At 42.4% G+C, this 21,011-nt stretch overlaps 1 protein-coding gene across 1 annotated transcript in view; it reads right to left on the minus strand.

Annotated features, from left to right (window-relative positions):
- Window positions 1–53: 53 nt before the first annotated feature.
- cacna1c (calcium channel, voltage-dependent, L type, alpha 1C subunit) overlaps window positions 54–21,011 on the minus strand; it is a 214,659-nt gene continuing 193,701 nt past the window's right edge. Inside the window, exons 36-50 of the mRNA XM_069670681.1 lie at window positions 20,598–20,760; window positions 19,287–19,414; window positions 19,095–19,191; window positions 18,566–18,668; window positions 17,510–17,611; window positions 17,294–17,421; window positions 16,935–17,069; window positions 15,307–15,671; window positions 12,979–13,107; window positions 12,762–12,889; window positions 12,577–12,674; window positions 12,358–12,454; window positions 12,061–12,169; window positions 11,793–11,955; window positions 54–11,313 (exon numbers count right to left, since the gene is read on the minus strand). Of these exons, the coding sequence (XP_069526782.1) occupies window positions 10,822–11,313; window positions 11,793–11,955; window positions 12,061–12,169; window positions 12,358–12,454; window positions 12,577–12,674; window positions 12,762–12,889; window positions 12,979–13,107; window positions 15,307–15,671; window positions 16,935–17,069; window positions 17,294–17,421; window positions 17,510–17,611; window positions 18,566–18,668; window positions 19,095–19,191; window positions 19,287–19,414; window positions 20,598–20,760 (2,437 nt within the window). The 3' untranslated portion in view covers window positions 54–10,821. The remainder of the gene's footprint in view (window positions 11,314–11,792; window positions 11,956–12,060; window positions 12,170–12,357; window positions 12,455–12,576; window positions 12,675–12,761; window positions 12,890–12,978; window positions 13,108–15,306; window positions 15,672–16,934; window positions 17,070–17,293; window positions 17,422–17,509; window positions 17,612–18,565; window positions 18,669–19,094; window positions 19,192–19,286; window positions 19,415–20,597; window positions 20,761–21,011) is intronic.

Genomic DNA, 21,011 nt, shown 5'->3' on the forward strand with positions numbered 1-21,011 from the left:
CTGAAATGCAAACATCAAAGAGACGATAAAACCACAGCTGTAGGAAATGCAATTTATTTGCAATTTTTTAATAACATCATTCCTCAGATAAAAATGCAATGTTACAGGAATATACATCAGATATTAATTTAAAACTTGCTTTCAAGGGACCATACAGTCTAAATATACTTTTTCCTTTTTTTATTTACTGGTAGCGTGCGTTATAAGCAAGACAGACTCTGTCACCAATGACAGACTGACAAGTTACAGATACAAACTGTACATTACTTATTTACAAATCAACTTTTTGTTTGGTTTTTCGTTTCACTTTTTATTGAAAATAGGAGTAGAAAAAGTGATTGAATTAATATTCTGATTTATTTGATTTGTATTCTTTCCCTTTCTAAAATCTAAAATGAAATGAATGAAAAAAACAAAACAAAAAAAACTCTCCTTTAGAAAAAAGAAAGAGAAGCAGAAGAAGAAGGAAATAAAAGTGTGTGTCAACCGTGAGACCATGCAGTCATCACTGAGGAGACTAATGGTTACTGAGGAGTCCAAATGATGTTGGGCCAGCGTCACTTAGCAACCTCAGAACCAATGAAATCCCTCGCAGCCGAGGGGGAGTGGCTTATGTTAAAGAACTCAAGTTACAAAATGGCCACCTGCCTCCAAAGCTACCGCAAGTACAATAACACACTCTAGTTCTTTTTTTTAACCATAAATAGTGCTGTTATTAAAAACTACATTTAACAGTAGCGTCACTACTAATATTACAACAAATTGGTCTCTGTGTGAACGCCTCTCTCCGTACGAAATAAACTAACAGACTTCGCTCCGACAGAAAAAGAACACAAACAAACAAACCTGTCAAAGGCCCTTTGACGCTTTGCATGAGTCGTGAACTAAGACTACAAACAAGATCGTAAGACACTACTGACCAGTGGAGAACAGAGCCACACAGCCCTGGCATTTACCCGGTAAATATGAAACAGAAAACACGGCTGTATGTGGAGCTGTGGATCCCCTGCCCATTGATTGGTCAGGCTGGCAAAAGGCCTGGATCGTCCTGCCTGGATAAATAATGAGCTAACGCCGGCATGCTGTTAACGAGACGTTTCCAAACCGGCAAGAGTCACTCACAGGATGGAAACACTGATAATGTACACGACGCTGCCGATGCTCTCAGATGTGCCGTTCATTAAAGCATTCACACACACAGACGTACAAGATCTGCTTCTTTGTGGTTGAATGTTGCAACAGAATAGATCTTCTATGTCTGTAGTGGTCAGCTATAAAAGAAAATCAAACCTTTTCTTCCATTAAGGGCTGCTGAAAAAAATATACAAACATAAACAAGTAGCCTCAAAATGACTTTCAAATACTAAGATGTAAGTGCACCAGTATGAGCATCACTGCGTCCAACATTCAAGGGATGAAATCATTCAATGTGAAGTAGCTCTTATCAGTAACATTAGAGAGAAGTAGCAGGTGCAGGGAGGCAGAGACATTCATGGTTCTGCCGACAGAACGTCTGCATCATAAAGCTGCTGCCACACCTCCAGAGCTGAGAGTCGTTAGCTGAAGTTATATCCTGAAGAAGCTGGTACAGAAAACTCCTCAATCAACAGGCTGTGGGTCCAAAAAGTCAAACTTGTGATCCGTATATATGTGCAAACTGGGATCTCCTTTATGGGTCATTATTAATCTAAGTGTATAAAAAGTAGAAGAGAGGGAATGAGTGGTTAACTCGAGGCTTTCAAGGTCCGTACAACACTAACAGTCATCCTAAATAGGGGTGCTGCTGAAGGTGCTGCTACACATCAGGTGAGAACTATCCTACGCTTCTAAATCTATCGGGCAAGCAAATATCTATTTGGTTTCACTCAAGGGCTCAGAAACCTGAAGAAAAGAAGAGGGTCATAAATAAACCATATTATAGTCCTCACAAACATCTCGAGGGAATAAATCATCCCGAGAGTGGTCAGTGAGGATTTTACATGCATCTACGACTGTTAGAGCATCACTATGAGCCAGTGCACCACATAGTGATCATGGTTTTAAAACTCTGTGACACTGTGATTCGCTTGCCTCCAAAATCATTTCAGTTGTGTTGTTCTATTTAGGTTCTGCAGGCTCCAAATTTCATGTTCCTTCAATTTCCATCACACATAATCTCCCAGCCTGATGCATAATTTGATAGTTAAAGTAGTTTGATAGATAAAGGTATAATAAGTAGGATTTTTTTCTTGCATTTAGTCAACAACACATTAAAACTGGGCCCCTCCTCCTGGGCTCTTCATCACCAGAAGCTCACTCTCTCGTGCGAGAACACGCCCACCCCGCCGAGCTAACACCAACAGCATCACAGTCACCGTTGCGTTAGCATGCTAACCGCCAGTTAGCTTTGCGCTAGCATGCTAACCGCCGGTTAGCTTGTCCTATCCGGTTTGAGGCAACTACCTGTCCAACAGAAAGAAGTCCATCTCTGCATCGCTCTGTCGCCATGTTCGCCTGTCTGAATGGGGCCCAGTTGCTAATTTGAACCACTCCCACACTCACCTATACGCTGTGATTGGCTCAGGGAACCACAACAGCGCCCCTCCTGAATACGTCCCGTGCAGAGCAAAACAACAGAATAGATGCAGAGGGAAGGGTCTCACAGGGGTCTGCGCACACACTCACCAACACACATGTGCAGAGGCCCATAAGTGATGATTTATTTTATAGTCTATATTTTATTTTTCTAGGAAAATCCTACTTATTATACCGTCAATCAAGATTCATAAGAAATCCACAAGGGGAGTCTAAATTATTAAGAATCATCTATATAATGTGTCACGTTCTCAATCTTGTAATAAGATAATATATAATCCTGTTGCATGTCGCCTCTAAAATCATGCTTAGCAATGGCATCAAACAGACAAGAAACTTATCAGTAGTGATTTTTAAACCTCATGAAAACATTCAGCTGATGGTTGAACCATTAAAACATTTGTCCATCTGAATCCTTTCTGTGCATTTTACCCTCAAAGATTTGTTTTAACCCTCTACAAAGTCCAGCTCAAACCTATCGTTTAATATCTTATAATCTTTATATATGATATCTAAAATAGAACCTACTTGCAATATAAACTTGTATTTTATAATATAATCCCTCTTCCGCCTTCTGCACCATCGTCCAAAGCGTCCATGAGCACTGAGGTCAAACAACATCTGTACAACAGAACAACAAAGAGACTATTTCCTCGTTTGTTAATTAGATTCCTACAACAGGCTATGCTGATTCTTCACCTGAAAAGGTAAAGGTAAAATAAAATCTATATTCAAAATAGTCCTCTTAAAATACTTTGCCAGGATCAAACAATGATCAACAAACACTTCTGTTTACAAGAAAATACGACCTACACGTGGCCAAACAGCTGGAGACCCACATGAAGGAAATCTGAGCGACCGAGACAGGAAAAATAACTCCTGCTTTCAGGCCTCACTCTCTCGGAAAAATGTGGATAAACACACGACTCTAATACAATTTAAATGGTATATGTGTGTAAAATACAATTTAAAGCATGTTGGATGACATCTTTACTTTATACTGAGCAGCTTTAAATGCATCCATGTACATGTAAAGCAGCACCTCAACACAAACTAGATATTTCGAGATGCAGAAAAAGTTTTTAGATCAGATCTGCCACAAAAAATTCAGATAAATGTTACATATCGTTTTCTCTCTCGCTGCATAAACACTAAAATTAACATTTAGTTGGCCTTCTGCTGAACGTCTTCACTTTACTGTCTGCATTCAGTGAGAATTTCTCCACACAGATTTTTCTTGGAAGAAAAAAAATAGAAGCTACATGATTTTCACGGCTCAAAGCATAGAGACCTAGTCCTTGTTAGGTGTTCTTTTTGGTTAGATGTCTTTAATAGCTTTAGTAATGCATCTGAAGTTTACAGTGTGTATGTGTGTGTGTGTGACGCTGATGTAGGACTAGTGAAAGAGAGACGCGTCTCTTGATGCTACAGTAGGAAAAATGTCCAGACTTTGACCTGCGCTGACAGGCTGCTGGTAGGTTCACGTCTTTCAGCACGCTTCACGATAAAAGAAAAACAGACGCAGACGTTTTTTACATTTCATTTCTCTCTGTTGCTTAACGTAGAGGAACAATGTGTGGAATTTGGCTTGTTGAGAGGAATCATTTCGATACCAAAGTGTCTTTAAATGCTGAATAAAACCCTCCATTACTTCAGTATTATTCATATAAATTGCCACATTAGTCTGGGAACCATCCTAGCCTGTTGTGAACTCATCTTGTGTATGTGCCAGCAGCTTAAACACAATGTTTCTCATTCAGTTTCTTTTGGTCAATAAAGTTGGACTTTTCTCAATAAATTCATACTGACCCTCTGTCAGTAGGTCTATATAACACATTTCCATAACCAACGTTTCAATAAGTACATTCCCAAATAAGTGTCCTGCCCTTTCCGCACTCTAACATTCTGGTGATTAAATATTATATATTCATATATATCTTGCTATAGAACGCTATATATGGTATATAAAAATATACAATCATTGGCTAGTGGTGAGACAAAAGATATTATCATTCACATAGGACCAATACTTTATATCTCTAGAGAGAGAAACCCATGCACATAAAACATTACTTGGATATATAATTCACCATGTCAAACCACCTTAAAACTCCATCATGATGAAATTAAACCTTCAACAATCCCAGAAAAATACTCGTCTTACATTCAGACCCGGAACAACTGCTTCCAACTGTCATCAACCGCCAACTGGATTGTCATCCGTCCATCACAACGCAGGCCGTCAGCTTTCACTTGGGGGCGTTATTTAAATTTGAAATGCAAACTTTACGGCAGAAAATGGTGGTAGTGTAACTAGCTGTAGGTGGACAGAGCTGCTGCTAATCAGCCGGATAAATTCAAAGCAGAGACCACAGGTAACTCAACAGACTTTTCTCATGGTGGACAATGTGACCCGCAAAACACAGGTGTAACTTATATCATTAACAATGGCTACATTTCATGCATACTGGGTTTACCCACAGAGCAAAATAGAAACAAGCCACAAATATAAGTTACACCTGTGCTTCCTGCTTATGACGACAGCGCAGACGAAAACATACTGTGTTCCACTTCCATATTACACCACTTGTACACACTAGTAATATAAGCATATTCCACTATTGATACTGACTGTAAATCATGCCGTATATGTGCCTTTAAATTTTAACAAAGCTGTGACTTTAACGTGACACTTTCATTTGAACTTTTTACACGTGAATTGGGGTCAGTAAACTCCCCACCAGGCGCTACACTGAGCCTGTAAATTCACTGAGATTGGTCAAGTCTCAGAAATACCCTGATGATGTCAGAGCGATGTCATCAAGGTATTATCATATTCGGCTAGGAGACGATTAAATTAAAAACTGAAGGCATAGAGCTCATAATGTTGCCAGAAAGGGTCTATAGAACTGACATTATGCGCTGAATTATGGGAAATGTAGTGTCAAGAATTTTCAGAGCTTCACCAAAAATGCTGCCTCTTCTTTTAATCTTCTAAACAGCTGCTAAGTACCCCTTAATGTTGTGCAGCTGTGAGGAGTAGGTGTAGTATTGTAGTACAGCACATTTAAAAATATAATGTTTTTACTGTTAATACATAATTTGGTGTTTACGTGCTAAATACAGAATGTGTTTCTGATATGGAAATGGGACACAGCTTCAGTTCAACCTGATGTTTACTGTTTTTTTGTGCTTAAATATAATAGCAACTAAGCGGTAATACGTGTGTGTGCTATCTAGCTAATGTTGTCTGCTCTGAGCCTTGATGTCAATCCACCAATACTTTGTAAAAATACGACTAATTGTGGGCATTTTGTCTGTATTATTTCAGATGAGAAAAAGCTAAACCCAGAGACGATGGCAACACAGTAGCAAAGAAGTAGTGACGCCTGTGGCTGGTAAAATATACTGTAGTCTGCGTTTTCTCTCAGCTTTCAATAATCACATAAACATGAGCTCTGTCTGTCTGAGGGTTAGGAGTCTGAAAATGAACCATGAGTACATAAGACACAAGATATGCAAAACCACCATTCAAATACCCCTCTACTGCTGTCAGAAGAAACACTGACTTCAATTATATGTACATTAAATAGAAATAGCTACTCTGTTATACTGTGATATGATACTTAACCTGATCAAAGCAAAATCTGGCTCGCTCAAAGTCAACATATGAACCTCATGCAATACTGATGGTACACTCACATAGCTCCATCGAACCAAACAAGAGAAAGGGAGAAGGTCAGAAGCATATCGAGTCACAGGGGTGCAGGTAGTTGCTTTACCTTTATAACCAGTTTTCATTCTGGGTTTCCACTGGCTGGATGATAAACCACACCAACTTCCTGTCGCTGTCTCAACACGCCTTTTGACTGCAGATGCTGATCCGACACCCTGGCACGAGAAAGATAAATAAATACATCTATACTGCACTGCGATGTACCTGATTTCAAGTATGTAAGGTTTCTCTGATATGGAAACCACCGAGTTAACTAATAAAGTCAACAAAAAGAAAAAAATACATCGTCATGATAGTGATTTTTTTCACTTTCACAAGTATAATTACTTCGGGAACCTTGAATACAGTCATAGTTATTGCATTGTTTTTGCATATCTTGTGGGATGCAGGATTTACACCCACTCATACCGTATACTGCAACACAACACGTCATAGTTCATGCGAACATCAAAAAAACTGCAATGCAGCTCCTCTCCACACGGGGGCACCACAGACCTCTGAGTCTCTCTGACCTCTGACACAACAAAACCTGGGTTGGCACTTCTGATATGCAGGTTAGTGATATGAGTAAGCTTGGAGATATTATGTGAATGAACATTCAGGGACACAAAAGTAAAGTGAAAGAGCCTCATCAGCTGAACGTCTATGACTCCATAACCAGGTGATATCTTAGAGTGCTTCTTTGTTGGATCATCAGGACTACCTTAAGAGAGTGACATTCGTAACTGTTGCACTCGCTGGATCCTACAGTTCAATTTACAATTCAGGTGCCTGCCGGTTACATGTATGTTTTGAGGATTTAGACCTAGTAGTCATTAGGTTTATCAAATAAATAACCAGGAGGAGACCTCATGATAACATTTAAAACTTCAAGATTAAATAAAGTTTCCCCAGGCCGATCCAACAGAGCGTGAGAACAAAACAAAGAAAGTGAAATGTGTTCATCATATGCTCTCCACACATTAACACGCTTGCCCATAAATGTGTCCACAATTTTTGACAAAAAAAAAACAGCTTATACTGAAACTGAGCAACTAGCTGCGAGTTAGCCTGTTAGCTTATGGTACCAAGTTACTTCAATAAAGAACTATTTTAATGAGGTGCTTTTACAATAAGTGAAAGAAAGACAGAAAGGCTGAAGATTGTATGAAGCTAAAAGACACTGTGAGAATAAAACAACAGACTGAATGTCAGGAAGGGGATTCCTTTGACGACGCAGACTTCCTCAGGAGTTTGCAGTCCGATCACAACCACGAAACAATAATAGCACTGCCACTCAAAACACGGTCGACATTCACATTTAGTTTGCATATTAATGTCAGAAGTCTGTAACTGGCACAGGATGCAGTGTATGGCAGTGTGTTCATGCATACCCTTTCCTGCCACAAACTTGCTCTGCTTAACATGTAGGGATGAGAGCTCAGCAGCGAGTTGTTAATGGTGAATTAAAGTTAAAAATAATGGCTGTAAGTACGTGATAGTGTCTCTGGGTGGGAATTAAGTGTCTGTTAAAGTGAATTGGAAAAGGCTGAAGCAAAACATTTGGATATACTCTTATTATGAAAGATTTCTGCATGTGACTACTCGTCTTGCATCGGGATTGTGGCTGTACAACAATGCGATTTTTCCAGATTTTCAGTGCACGCACTTTAGAAAGCTGAATTAAATCAGTTTTAAACACTATAAAGTCGCCTAATAAGTGTGGCAATCTGTATTATGGCTGTGATACTGACATAAGGAATGTTTTTTGGAGACGATAGTGTATCAAAGAGAGGCCAGTGTGTGCCCGGTGTTATGTAATGTGGCCTGAGGTCCAAACCTGTGCCATAAAAGGTCGTCAGCATGCTACCTTACATCAATCGCCCAGGACGCAACTTCCCTCCGAGCAGATCTGTATCCACGGATGTTAACCAAACTATCACGTCAAATGCCTTGTCTGTATAATAGTTTGAATGATATTACAGACCTATAACAATGACAACAAATCAGAATGTGTTGCGATATGAGCAGACCTCAGACAAAGAGATGTCATTCAGAAGTCTTGCAGCATCTGTACACCAGCCCTAATAGTTCATTTGGAGTTTAAAATACAACTAAATGATGAAATCGTGTGACTGTCGTCTGTTTCAGCTGAGCGATCAGGGCGTCATCCCCCTCCCCAGGTCATTCACAAGGCGTCACTGTGGCAGTGCGAATTTGGTGCTTCTACAATTCAGAGCAACCGTCCACCGTAAAGAAGAAAAAGCTGCAGCATTCGCCGAAAAGGCTCGTTACCTTCTGGCCAAGCTGCAACGCCGAAACTCATCGACACTGTAAGCCCAACCCAACTGTCGCTGACCTCGCTGGAGACCTTACGCCTAAGTACCTCTAAACAGAAAGAAAGAAATGCGGTGACTATATTCAAAGAGAGAGTGGCTTCTGACTCTGCAGCTTGGCTAAAAAGTAAAAACCGTGCTAAAGAAATCACAAAGCTTTGGAAGCATGCCTGTCCATGGTAACCCTGTGTTAAGGAGGCCCATTATCACACACACACACACACACACACACATCCTTGCGCGCACACACACCCACACACACAAAACCATACTTGTAATGCTACCTTAATTTACTGTCTAGGCTTAAAATCAGCTTTTTAGAATACATAAGTAACCACTCGAACACAGGCACGCACACACACAGACACGCATCCTCACACACATTTTTTTCTCTTCTGGGAAAAATAAATAAATAAATAGATACAATCTGTAAAAGGTGCATACTGATAGAGAGAAAGACCCCTCTTTTAGATACACGCTATCTCACACATTCGTACGCACATACATTCTGTACTAAAACGCAGACACACACCTGCGCTCACAAAAATAGTTATACGCTCACACGCAAACACTACGCCCTGCTTCGATACTTAAAACCTCTTAAAATTCTCCTAAAATAAACCGAGCAAAAATACATTTATAAGACCAGCACCCCGATTGTGCAAACAAATCAAGGATAAATTAAACCAATAACATCATGAATATAAAACAAAATAGTCATGGCTAGCCAGTTTTGCACAATATTGAACTGTTAAATACATAGTGGGCGTGGTCTGTAGAGAGAGTGTGTGGCAGCAAATCCCATAGGATTCCACGCCTACAGGGCGAGGAGGGTCTCGGAGAAGGAAGTGAGCTTGATTGACGGACAGATCCTCTGTAGATCCATGCCCAGAGTCTGCTTTCTATTCAATCAGTCACTCCCGTTCTCTCCTCCACCCTCCGTCTCTGTTGTCCCGTTGGACACACCCACCTCCCGAGGGCTGAAAAAGCAAAAACCCAGCGATGGAGGGAGACGGATGGTGGAGTAACCAAAGAGGAGGGAGGAAGGAGCGAGGGAGGAGTGAGGAACGACGAGGTATGAGGCAGAAAAGGGGGCTCGCTGTCTCTGCTTGGATACCAAATGCTCCTCCCGTTTCCTGTTTGTGGCAGGAAGTGAGCGTGGTCAAACGAGGGAAAGCAGCAGAGGAGGTGAAGCCTGATCGAGCTGACAGACGAGGTGAGTTTGTCTCTCGCTGGGGTCTTACTGACCAGCGGATAAAACAGCTGGCTGGCTTCCTGTTGGCCAGAGAGTCTCTCTCTGCCTGTAGCCCCCCTGGTCCATCCCTCAAATCCTTCCCCCCTTGGCTGGGGGTGGCGTGTCACCTAAATCCCACCCTCAGACTGGCAGGGCTGTGCTCCAAGGTTCCTTAGCTTTGGAAGAGGAAGAGAAATGAGATTTCAAACAGGGTTTTCCTGGCCCCCGTTTTCTCAATACAGCGCTTCATCATTAGTGAACCAAGAAGGAGGAGTTGACCTTTGACCTCAAGTGGGTGCGGCCTGATTTAACCGACCCCCCCACAAGCTGGTCTGCTGTCCCCTACCTGGCTTCATGGCGGCCAGACAAACAACAATAACACAAGACCAAAGTAGGCAGAGAAATGAAAACAATAAACACACTATGTCAACAGCAGGAGATCCATAGAAGGACTTCCTGCTTCTGTTGTTTCCTTTCTTCCTTTCCTTAATTCCTACTTCCCCCTCCGTTTTGCTCGTCTCTACTTTTCTGCTCTTCACACTTTGAGGACATGATAAAACTGTGAGGCACTTTAGAGACACACTCAGACACGTGTGGAGAACACACGCACTCACGTACACGTACAAATAGAGAAAACAAAAGATCACACACAAAGCGTACACTCAGATAGTATAGAGTATAGTGTGTTATACTTTCTACAAACATCCACACACGTACAAACTCATATAAATCAACAAAGTCATAACCAGGTGTTTAAGGTTGCGTCACTGGCCGCCAATGTCCAGAGCAGTTATGTCTGGCAGAGAAGCAGACAGTGAGTGTGTGTGTGTTTGTGTGTGTGTGTATGTGAGGGGCAGGGACAGACAGAGCCAGCTGCGGCGCCGTTACCCAGCACTGACAAGCGTCAGTCTCTGATGATGTCAGAGAGGCCTGTCGGCCAAACGAACCCGTCGAGCCGACTCCTACAAACTCGTCACACACTCCATATCCTCGTCCTCCAACAGCCCGCTGTTCCTCTGCCGTGCTCCTCCAATCACAACCGAGCCTCTGTGGCTCCCCTCCTCTGTTCCTTCCACCTCCGTCTCCTCCTCCTCCTCCTCTTCTCCTTGTCCCCGCGCCCCTGCTAGAAGCTCCTGCCGCTCCTCCACAGAGGACGGCCCGTGGACGGAGCCTCTGCTTCCTGCGGCCTCTCCCCCGCCCTCGGTGACCGCTCGGTCCCTGTGCGTAGCTGCTGCTGCTGTGTGGAAGGGGAGGAGGTTGCCGTTGGGGCTGTGCTGGGAGGTGGAGGGAGTGCTGGATGTTACATTTGTGGCGGGGTTGCCATTGAGAATGTTGTTGGCCGCATGCTCCATCTCTTCGATGGTCATGTCGCATGCGTCGGCCAACTCGGCTTTGGTTGCCTCGATGAACGACGGGTCCTGGGCGAACTGACCCAAACCTTCTGATATTAATACCTTGTAAGGAAAATGGGGAGGAGATGTGTGGACGTAGAGAAAGGGAGGAAGAAGGGGAGGACAGGGGAGTGGAATGAAGGTAGTAGGAGAGAAAAAAGAATGAATGATTACAGCCTCGATTGATTTTTATATTCTGATGTAATATTCTGATAAATTTCATGCTTTTTTGAAGTGATGCCAAAGGTGATGTCATCCATAGCTTGTTTTAAATGAAAAATAAAGCAGTGTTTATTTGCGCCCTCTTATCACAGGTGTCATAAGTCTATACAGGATAAGTTTTGACCTCTAAACCTTTAACATTGTCTCATTTCAATGCATATTCAAGGCAGCAACACTATCTAATTATCCACAAAAAAAGCAATAATTGACGATAAGACTTCCAATTTGTAAAGCACAGCATATCGCAGTTCCATCAAATTTATCCTGTAACCCCTTTATTCAAAACACACACACACACACACACACACACACACACTTACCGCCTCCACCAGACTGCCTGCGCTGCCGTGTAACAGTGAGCTCGAGTCTTTTCCCAGTAACGAGGGCACTGTGAGCGACACAGGTCGTGTTGGTCTTTGATTGGACGAGCTAGGGGCGGGGCTTGGACTGGGCCCCCGGCTGTTTCCATTACTGTCGCTATACCTTTGGGTGAAAAATTGGTTAATTATAAGAGCTTCTGTTCCCAAAGTATCGTAACTTAAACTTGAATGAACATTGTACAGTAACAGTTGTTTTTAAGGTTCTCACCAGGGCCCGCAGTTGACTGAGGGCAGGCTGGTATTGAGCTTTTCATGGGAGTTGGAGCCCTCTAGCCTCAGAGAGGGCACCCGCTGGTAGGAGGCATCACTCTCCTGGGCTGGAAAAACAAACACAGGAGACGTATCTTAACAAGTACAGTGACAAAGACGACAACAATATGCACTTCAAATTCACTCCTGTGGATTCAGCTGTTTTTCCTCATTAAATTAAAGAAGACTGCTCGCTAAGGAAATGTATAATTCAAACCTTTTGGCCCAGTACATGTGTGCAGAGGATGTAGTATACCTGTGGGACTGGCCGGAGGCGTGGAGCACAGCCGGCTGAAGAGGGTAGGAGAGTGACTCCTTCTAAGCAGAGGACTGAGCCCTGCTACTGCCAGAGCCTGGAGGAGGAGAGAGCAGAGAGAGAGAGAGAGAGTTACGAATGCTGAACACGGCATGGAGGTGAGTTCAACTGCTTCTTTCTGTGCAATGTGTTACGGTTTATTATGTTGCAAACTCCTACCTGATGATGTACTAGGTGTAGAGGCACAGCTGTCTTCTGAGAGACGTCTGGCCTTGACTGCCTCCTGAGACACTCCAGATGGAAGGATGATCTCCTCCCTGAAATGCATGCGACATATATGCAAACTTAATGCGTGTAAAATTGTATTCAAAAGATCCACTATTTGTACACGTGTGCGTACTCACCCAGAGAAGTGGGGCAGAGGAAGACTCTCCTTGGAGACTGCCACCCTCCTCCTCCTCTTCTGTCTTCTACCTCCTCTCCTCCTTCCATGGGAGTTAACTGCTTACATGTGTCATCCTGATACACAAGCCTAATAAGCACACACAAACACACAGATGATTACATGAAAGGACCCAGAAGTAATGACGTTCAGAGATAAACAAAAGTGCTAAGCAGTACATGTCAGAGGAGAGCGAGTGGTCGTCCTCGTGGTACTCCCTGTCGTCGCCGTAGGTCTCATCGTACGTCTCCTCTGTTGACCCCTCCCCTCTCCGGATGATTGGCAGGCGGCTGTCGCTTGAGTCCGAGCTACAAACGGACAGACAAAGCACACAGACGAAACAAACAAACAAACAGGCAAACAAAATGAACAAAAACAAAGACCACAAACAGAGAAACAGGTAGACAAATAGGGAGACGGATGAAAACACGAACACACACACACACACGCACACACAGAAGCAGCTGATTAGCAAAAAACTCAGGGAGGAGCTTGAGAGACTGACAAGCCCACTGAGGCTTCACTATTGCATGTAGGAAAGGAAAGAGGAGGAAGGACAAGAGGGAAAAAATAGAGGAGAAGCAGGAGGGTAAAAAGCGTTAAAGGCAACATCTGGAATATGACAGACTGAAAGCAGAGGTGAGGTGCAGACATCTTTAAAAAACACTAGAGCAGACAACATCATGGCTCCTAACAGCTGATGTTGTAAGCTGATACTTAGAGACCTACTGGGAAATTAAACACATACTTTTAATACTGTTCTCATTATTCTAAATGAAGATGCTGCCTGTTTTACTCATCTCTTAACAAGAAAATGCAACGCATTAACCCAGATAACGTTTTCTCACCATAATCAAAAGTCTCTAAATCTGCCTCATCACCTTTTCTTTTCAAATTGAAGTCTTGGTTGTCTTTTCCCTAAGAGACAGGCTTAATCTAACTCTGCATATAATCCATAATACATTGTTTTATCTTTGAATTTCAAAGATGTCTTGTCACCCCATCGCCCAACATCTGTTTCATATTCCAGGCGTAAGCTTTAAGGAGACATCCTGACACTTGAAGAGTAGTCTTTCCTTCTTCTACCAAATCTTAAAAGATAAAATATATCAGCTCCACAAAAAGCACCTGCTTATAATTGTGTTTCCAATTACAACTAAGAGTCAAAATAAATGGTTTAGCTTGCAGTTAGCATTAACCATTATTTTTTATGATGAAGGAACACTAACTAACTATTTGTTTTGTCAGACAAGAGCAGATAAAATTATCCAAAGAACTGGTGAAGAAAAAAATCTAACTTTAAATGTCAAGATGTCTCTTTATTTCAAAGCTATTTAAGGACTCCACAGCAAACTCTGGGTTAGAGCAGAATTTGATTGAAACCTGAGTAAGAGTGTGATCAACCTCACGAGATAGAGCCTTTAAAAGCTGATACTTTGCATTGCTTGTTAATTGTAGTTCACTTGCTGTCTTAAAACAGGAAAAGGGAGTTTCAATTCACTAAAACCAAGACGTCTTTTACCACGGATCTTCTTCAGTCAACACTATTCCATATGCGCACATTAGCCGTCTAGGATCAAAACATTTTGTAAAGGTCTGTAACTCCTGTAAGGCTTCTTCAGGAAGCAATAGATGTTATTACGTTAATAGTTTTGCTGTTCTCATAGCCTTAACTCAAAAGGGCTTTTCCCATTAAGCATGGACACCCACAGCAACTTAATGACAGTCTACCCAGTACCCATACACTTGCACTAAACTTGTTGTTGGACAAGACAGACTGAGGTAAATAAAGAAAACATTAGACCCCTGCCTCTATAATGGCGTCAGGAAAGGACGCATACAGACAATTAAACATTAATTTGCCAGGGTAAAGCCTGCTTTCTTTTTCACTTTATATTGTACCACAGTTGTACTGAGCTACTTGCATCACAACAGGAGCGAAGCGTGAGCTTGTCTAACCCAGACCTGCCATAAAATGCAGTAAACCAGCAGAGAACAGCAGCAAAAACAGCCTTTGATAGGAGAGGTTTGGCCATGTTGCACCAAACTGTCCATCCTGGCTTTGGGAGCAGATTTTATAGTAGCAGCACAGAGCCAGTACAGAGGCTTTTGCTATAGCAACTAAAGCATTATGTGCATAGCAACAAGTCTCACTAAAGCAACCTGACAGCAATGCCATTTTATATAGCATTATTAAACCTTTTTGTATGGACCTGGGGGACTAGCACAACACACACGCACACACACTTTTTCTCTCTGTCCCCTGGCAACATACCGCATGAGGGTGTCATAAAAACACGTCCTGCTTGCCACAAGGTACAAAAGACAGAGAAAGACAGGAGGGAGGAAAAAGAAAGTGAAGGAAATAGAAGAACAATTTATGTCTGAACTCAAATATCATGTCGTTTTTTATGTTAGCTGGCTGGCTAAATATCTGTCCTGCTGGATATGAAAGAGAAATAAATTCATAAGATGCAGATTGAACCTGCTGTGCGGCCCGCACTCACCTCTTCGGAGGAAAGCACCACGCGGATCTTGGCAGCAGGATGGGGGTGAGCGGCTGTCCTGTGTGCCCGTCCACAGTGCTAATAGACGGGCTTGGGAATCGACTGATTCCCTGTGTTGCCACACCGGCCATGCCAGTGTTGTTGGCATTGTTAATGTTGGCGTTTGAACCTGATGAGGAGTAGGAGGAAGGGGTGAAAGTGGTCGAGTCCATGAGCTTCTCATGGGACGGGCTCTCGCCTTCACAAGGGGAGCCCTTCTGGCTTATGTGCAAGGGACGCTGGGTAGTGAAGGACTGTGGGAACGATCCGCGGCCATCAGTCTGGTTGTAGTAGTTGACGTGGTTGCTGAACAACCCACCCGTACGCTGTGGGTTGAAAGGAGAAAGGGTGAATGAGACGGGGTTGGAGAGATAGATGACCGGTGGGAAGGAAATCGATTATTGAAGAGACGGCGAAAAGAGAAGAGGAGTAAAGAAGAGAAAAGTGCGAATAGTGAAAAAAGAGAGAACGTTGAAATTATATTTATACATCAAAACATTTAAATCTAACATTTAAACACCGTAAGAATTACTGCCATCACACTCACTGCTAGCAGCAACTTAACTTTACCCAGCCAAGATGAAAATGCAAAGCAAAGGCCTTCTGTCAAAAACAAAGGAGAGGCGGAAATATATGTTTTGGCTGAAATATATTTTTAAAAGACAAAATCTTTGACATGAGGTCAGAATATTTATGAGACTGAATGCAACAGGCTCTAAATCTTATGCCAAACTTAAATCTCCATAACTTTCAATAACCATTATGATCATAATCATATTCATAACAGGGAGTGGGAGTGGGGTGATTTAAATTTAAATACTAACAAATGTTAAATACTTTAAAGCTCCTGTGAGGAACTTTCAGTTTGTGCTGATTTTGGCGCCCCCTGTGGACAAAGCCGTACCTCTTATCTCTTTGCTGATTTTGTCCTGTTCATGCTTAACTGGTGGCTTTTAACAAAAAATCCTGCTTTCTTTAACAGTCATATGTATCACTCACTTTAAATGTTTACCCTGGAAAATGTAAACAAGGGCAGCGTGCAGTTAATCGCTTCTACCTCCCGCCTGCAGCTTCAGGCATTAAAAATAACTATATAGAAATAATCAATCTCCTCACAGGAGTTTTACGCAACAAAATTCAGCAGTAATCAAAGCACATGAATGGAGCAAGGCCATTGACAATGGAGGCTGATAACTTTGCATAACTCACCCTTCAGTGAAGACGAGCATGTGTGTGTATGTTGTGTGTAATGAGGCTTACAGTGCTCCAATATTTAAATAACGGTTGTTTTTTGTTTGGTTTTATAGTTGTTGTTGTTGTGTGTTTCAGTTTTTTAATTTGCAGCCGCTGGTTCAGCTTTTGAAATGCATGCAACCAATTATCAAGTGTTATTGGTGGTTGGTAGCCAAGCTATGTGATGGGGAATGAGGCTTTTTAAATGTCTTTTTGAACCTCAGAGCACATGCAAGCATGTCCGTGTGTTTGCATGGAGCAATAATGTTGCTTCAAGCTGGGCGCTGATCATCTCTCTCTCTCTCTCGCTCTCTCTCTCTGGAGAGTGAGTGAAGGTGTGTGTATCCGACCTTTACCCTGAAGATATCGTCCTCGGATGCAGCAGACACAGGCTCCTTCAGGCCTTTGTCCATCTCCTCCTCCACGGTCAGGTCTCCAGAGATGGCCCTCCGAATCTCTGGACCAATGTCATGCAATGTCCGCAGGCCCGCCTACACACAGAGCAAACACTTTGTAGTGCTGCGCTTATCATGAAGTAACACACTGACCAACATGTTTATTTTTAAGGCATCCACCCATAAACAATATACACTATTTTCACTTACACATTTCTACAATCATTTTTGGATCCCTTGAAGTCCTTGTAACTTAACAAATATTAATTAATTTAATTAATACGAAGAAGGGTAAATAAAACATCTGTGTCTGTGTGTACCTGCAGAGAGAGGGCAGTTTTTGGGGGCACCTTGGCCACCAGCCCTTGTTCTTTCCTCTTCTTGAACTTGCGGAAATATTCCTGGATGAGGAAGGTGGCATAGAACTTCCCGACTGTTACCTCATCGTCTGCAAGAGAAAGAAAAAACACATTAAAGAGAAGTTAATGCTTGAAATATATCCCAGAGTATGAAACTGTGTTGCAGATTATACATACCACCAGCAGGGGGCACTACTTGATCCAAGAGCTTCATGCTAGTTCTCTTCCAGATCTTCTTCACAATTGCCCTCAGTTCCTCATTGGCCTGCTCCAGGTTACCTGCACACACACACAACAGTAAGAGGTTCAGAGTGGTCATTTAACAGTTACACACATAACTGTTACACTTTACTGTTATCAAAGCTATCAAGTTTGAAAACCACAAGTGTGTCTGTTTTGATTTCTACGGGAGAGTATATTATTAGTGCACTGGAGGCAGGGGAGTCTTGACATGCTGTGTGATTAGGGTTAGGTCAGGACAAGAACGTGGGATTCAGGACTAATTGATGTACTCTAGGGGGGGAATTCACTAAGAATGAATTGTGCGCAACAGCGTAACTGCTCCACACATGTGGACAAAGTGTGGCCGTGTGCCTGGGTTTATTATTAACAGATTGTTTTTTCAGACAAACACATTTTTTGATCACAGAAAAGGTGAAGTGTCGTCGTGATCACTGTAAACTCAAAACACCAGCTCTCTGCAGGGGGTTAATATTTTCACTCAGGTGTTTGTGAATTAGGTGCTTTTGCCACGAGGCTCGTTTACATAAAAAGGGGCCAAATTTGCCCCGAATGTCTGCATAATGACTCATTTAAATACGCGTAAACAGCACCAGAGCAGAGACGCTGTTTGCTCTGCAGCGCACAGAGGGGTGCATTCAACCTTCTGTGCTTTGAGAATGAGGCAGAGTCAAAGCCGCTCAATCCTTTAGTCAATTCCCCCCCTAGGTGTTTCAGTATGGTATCATGATGTACTGTATGATAATGTGTTTAATTAAGCATCAAATATGTTCTTATAGACCTTTTATCTCATATTAGACCCAGTTAGAAGAGGTGAGCACAGTACAATGAGAGGCATACATATTAATGTCCAAATGGTTACTGATTTATCTGTGTCAGTAGAACAATAAAGTCCCATGATTAGAGAAGCAGGTTTGTGACTGGATTTGTGTGTGTGTGTGTGTATCTGTTGCCTGTACATCTAGGTGTTAGTTTGTGTGTTTGTTTGTTTACCTTCTGTCTTGATCCTGAGTGCGGTTCTGACCAGGGCAAACAGGGTGGCGTTGAACATCACTGTTCCGTCGCTGTTCAGAGGCATGTTCATCGACACCAGACGCTGCATGGGGCAGAACATTTTGTTTGATTGAGCAAAAAAATGCCCTACTGAGACAAACTGTCAGCTGCCAATAGACGCTGGCAGCTGACGGTTTGTTGAAAATGAGACAGACAGCAGTTTGACTCTGTGGTCACTACTTATTTTCCTCTGCAGAGATGTCAATGTCTAAATATCTCAAATATTTTCTCTACATGGACAAATGTTGTCAATGTGCCATTTGACTCACTGTGGAAGGTGTTATGAGCAAACATTTATGCCACCAAAGCATTCATTTCTGCCTATTTATTACACCTTAGAAGAAGAGTTGTTTTAATTCTGCTGCAAAATAGTAGAGGAAAGCCTGCTCCGATATTTTGTATATTTTTATACAGCTCTGCTCTGCAGCCTTGTTAGGGAATTTCTGTGTCTGTGTGTGTGTGTGTTTACCTTGCAGGCAACCCTGTGTGGACAGAGCTTTCCGAAGCCAAGTGGAGGCTGGATTCTCCGCAGCAGAGTCACCACATCCAGGTGCTTTATCCTCCCCCTGGAAACAGCACAGGCGTCACACTGTAGTGACTCTCTAACACAACCTCTGCAGATGAACGCTGAATTATTGAGTTTAATTCTCTATAAACTTACTTAGCTTCTGGGTCGTACTCAGCCCAGATCCTCTTGAACTCATCAAGATGATGCGGCCCCAGGATCGACCAATCACGCGTCAGGTAATCAAAGTTGTCCATGATGACGGCCACAAACAGGTTGATGATCTGTAGATTATCAGGAATCAGTCAGATATTACACTAACAAAATGCAGCCAATTATATATGACCTGTTTCAAATTGGAACCTATAAACATACACTTAAAATAAAAAGCTATTTTATTAGCTATTATATTTAGGGATGCATGATATTGGATTTTTTTGCCAATATCTGATATGCTGATATTTTAGAACCTTTTTGCCGATTTCGATACCGATATATTCGTCACATGTTTTTTTCCACCTAATTGCAGAGAACATCAAGTCTCCCCCGTATTGGAATTGATATAATGCCTACTCTTAATGTAGTGGCCAAAAACTGCCATAAAGCAGACATCTTGCACCCTTCTTCACGCTTGACGGAAGAGGCGTTGTACAAAAGGTCACGTCTCTGATCACTCACGATTCTGAGCGCACCTGAATGCAGCACGCAGTGATGGAAACATGCCCGGTCTTGTTTACTGCACCTACTACGGAGACATCAATGATCACCGATGGACTCTTTTATCGTGTGTGCGTCCATGAATATATAAGTTAGTTTTGCTCTGATGTTTTTGTTACTCTCTGTCAACATCGGCTTTGGCTACGAGTGCATTTTCGGCGTGTTTGATGTTGTTAAGTCGGTAAAATGACGAGAATGTGAGCTAACTGTTAGCTAGTTAAAAGCTGTGAAAGTTGTTTAACTTCTATTCATTGACTCGAGTTTCTGTGACTTTTTAGTCTTTATTTGTATATTGTTGATAACTTTGTGCAGGCAGTGCGCGCGCACGCGCGCCAAGTTAATGTCGTAGCATTGCATCCAGCTTTTTTAGGGAATCATCGAGCATTTAGGCAGAATTAAAGCGTTGTTTTATTGGTGGAAAATATCGGCAGAAAAATGACATATCGGCATCGGCAGATATGTCATTTTTCAAGACATAATCTGCAGATGCCGATAACGTGCCGATAATATCGTGCATCCCTAATTATATTATATTAGCTTGTCTTTGCATGAAGACTGGAAAGAAGGGGAAACTGTTGTCTTGGCTCAGTCCAAGGGTAACAAATTCTGCCCACAAGCGCTGTTACAAAAGCTCTGTTCTACCATGTTACATAATGAAAACTCTCCAGGAAGTCTTTGGGACCAACTTATAGTCTGCTAAATAATTTCCAATAAACCAGAAAAGAAACATTAAATATCCGGTGTACTCACCAGAAAGGCACAGAGCATGTAGAAGCTGACAAAGTAAATGATGGCAAACTGGCTGCCACAGTCCTCATTGGCCGAGTTGCTCTCATTGGTTGATCCTTTCTCGCACGGCCGATTGTGCGAGCACGCCAGCATGATCTCCTGCCATGCCTCACCTGTCGCACATCTGACAGATAGACATGCATGCACACAGCCACACAGATATGCACACACGTTGACGCAGATATGCATGCAAAGACACACGCATACACGTAACAGAAACACAGAGGCACAAATATGCATAGATGTGCGCAGGTGTTCGTCCATGCACCAGCATGGAGTCACATGTGCATTTATGCATTAGCGCACACACACATACAGGTATGTTGATGTGTGAATGTATACACACATATAGTGTATCACAAGCACATAGATAGG

The sequence above is a fragment of the Semicossyphus pulcher genome, unplaced genomic scaffold, assembly GCF_022749685.1.
Source record: "Semicossyphus pulcher isolate SPU_LCO1_2020_fin unplaced genomic scaffold, fSemPul1.0.p SCAF_20, whole genome shotgun sequence".
NCBI classification, from domain to species: Eukaryota; Metazoa; Chordata; class Actinopteri; order Labriformes; family Labridae; genus Semicossyphus; species Semicossyphus pulcher.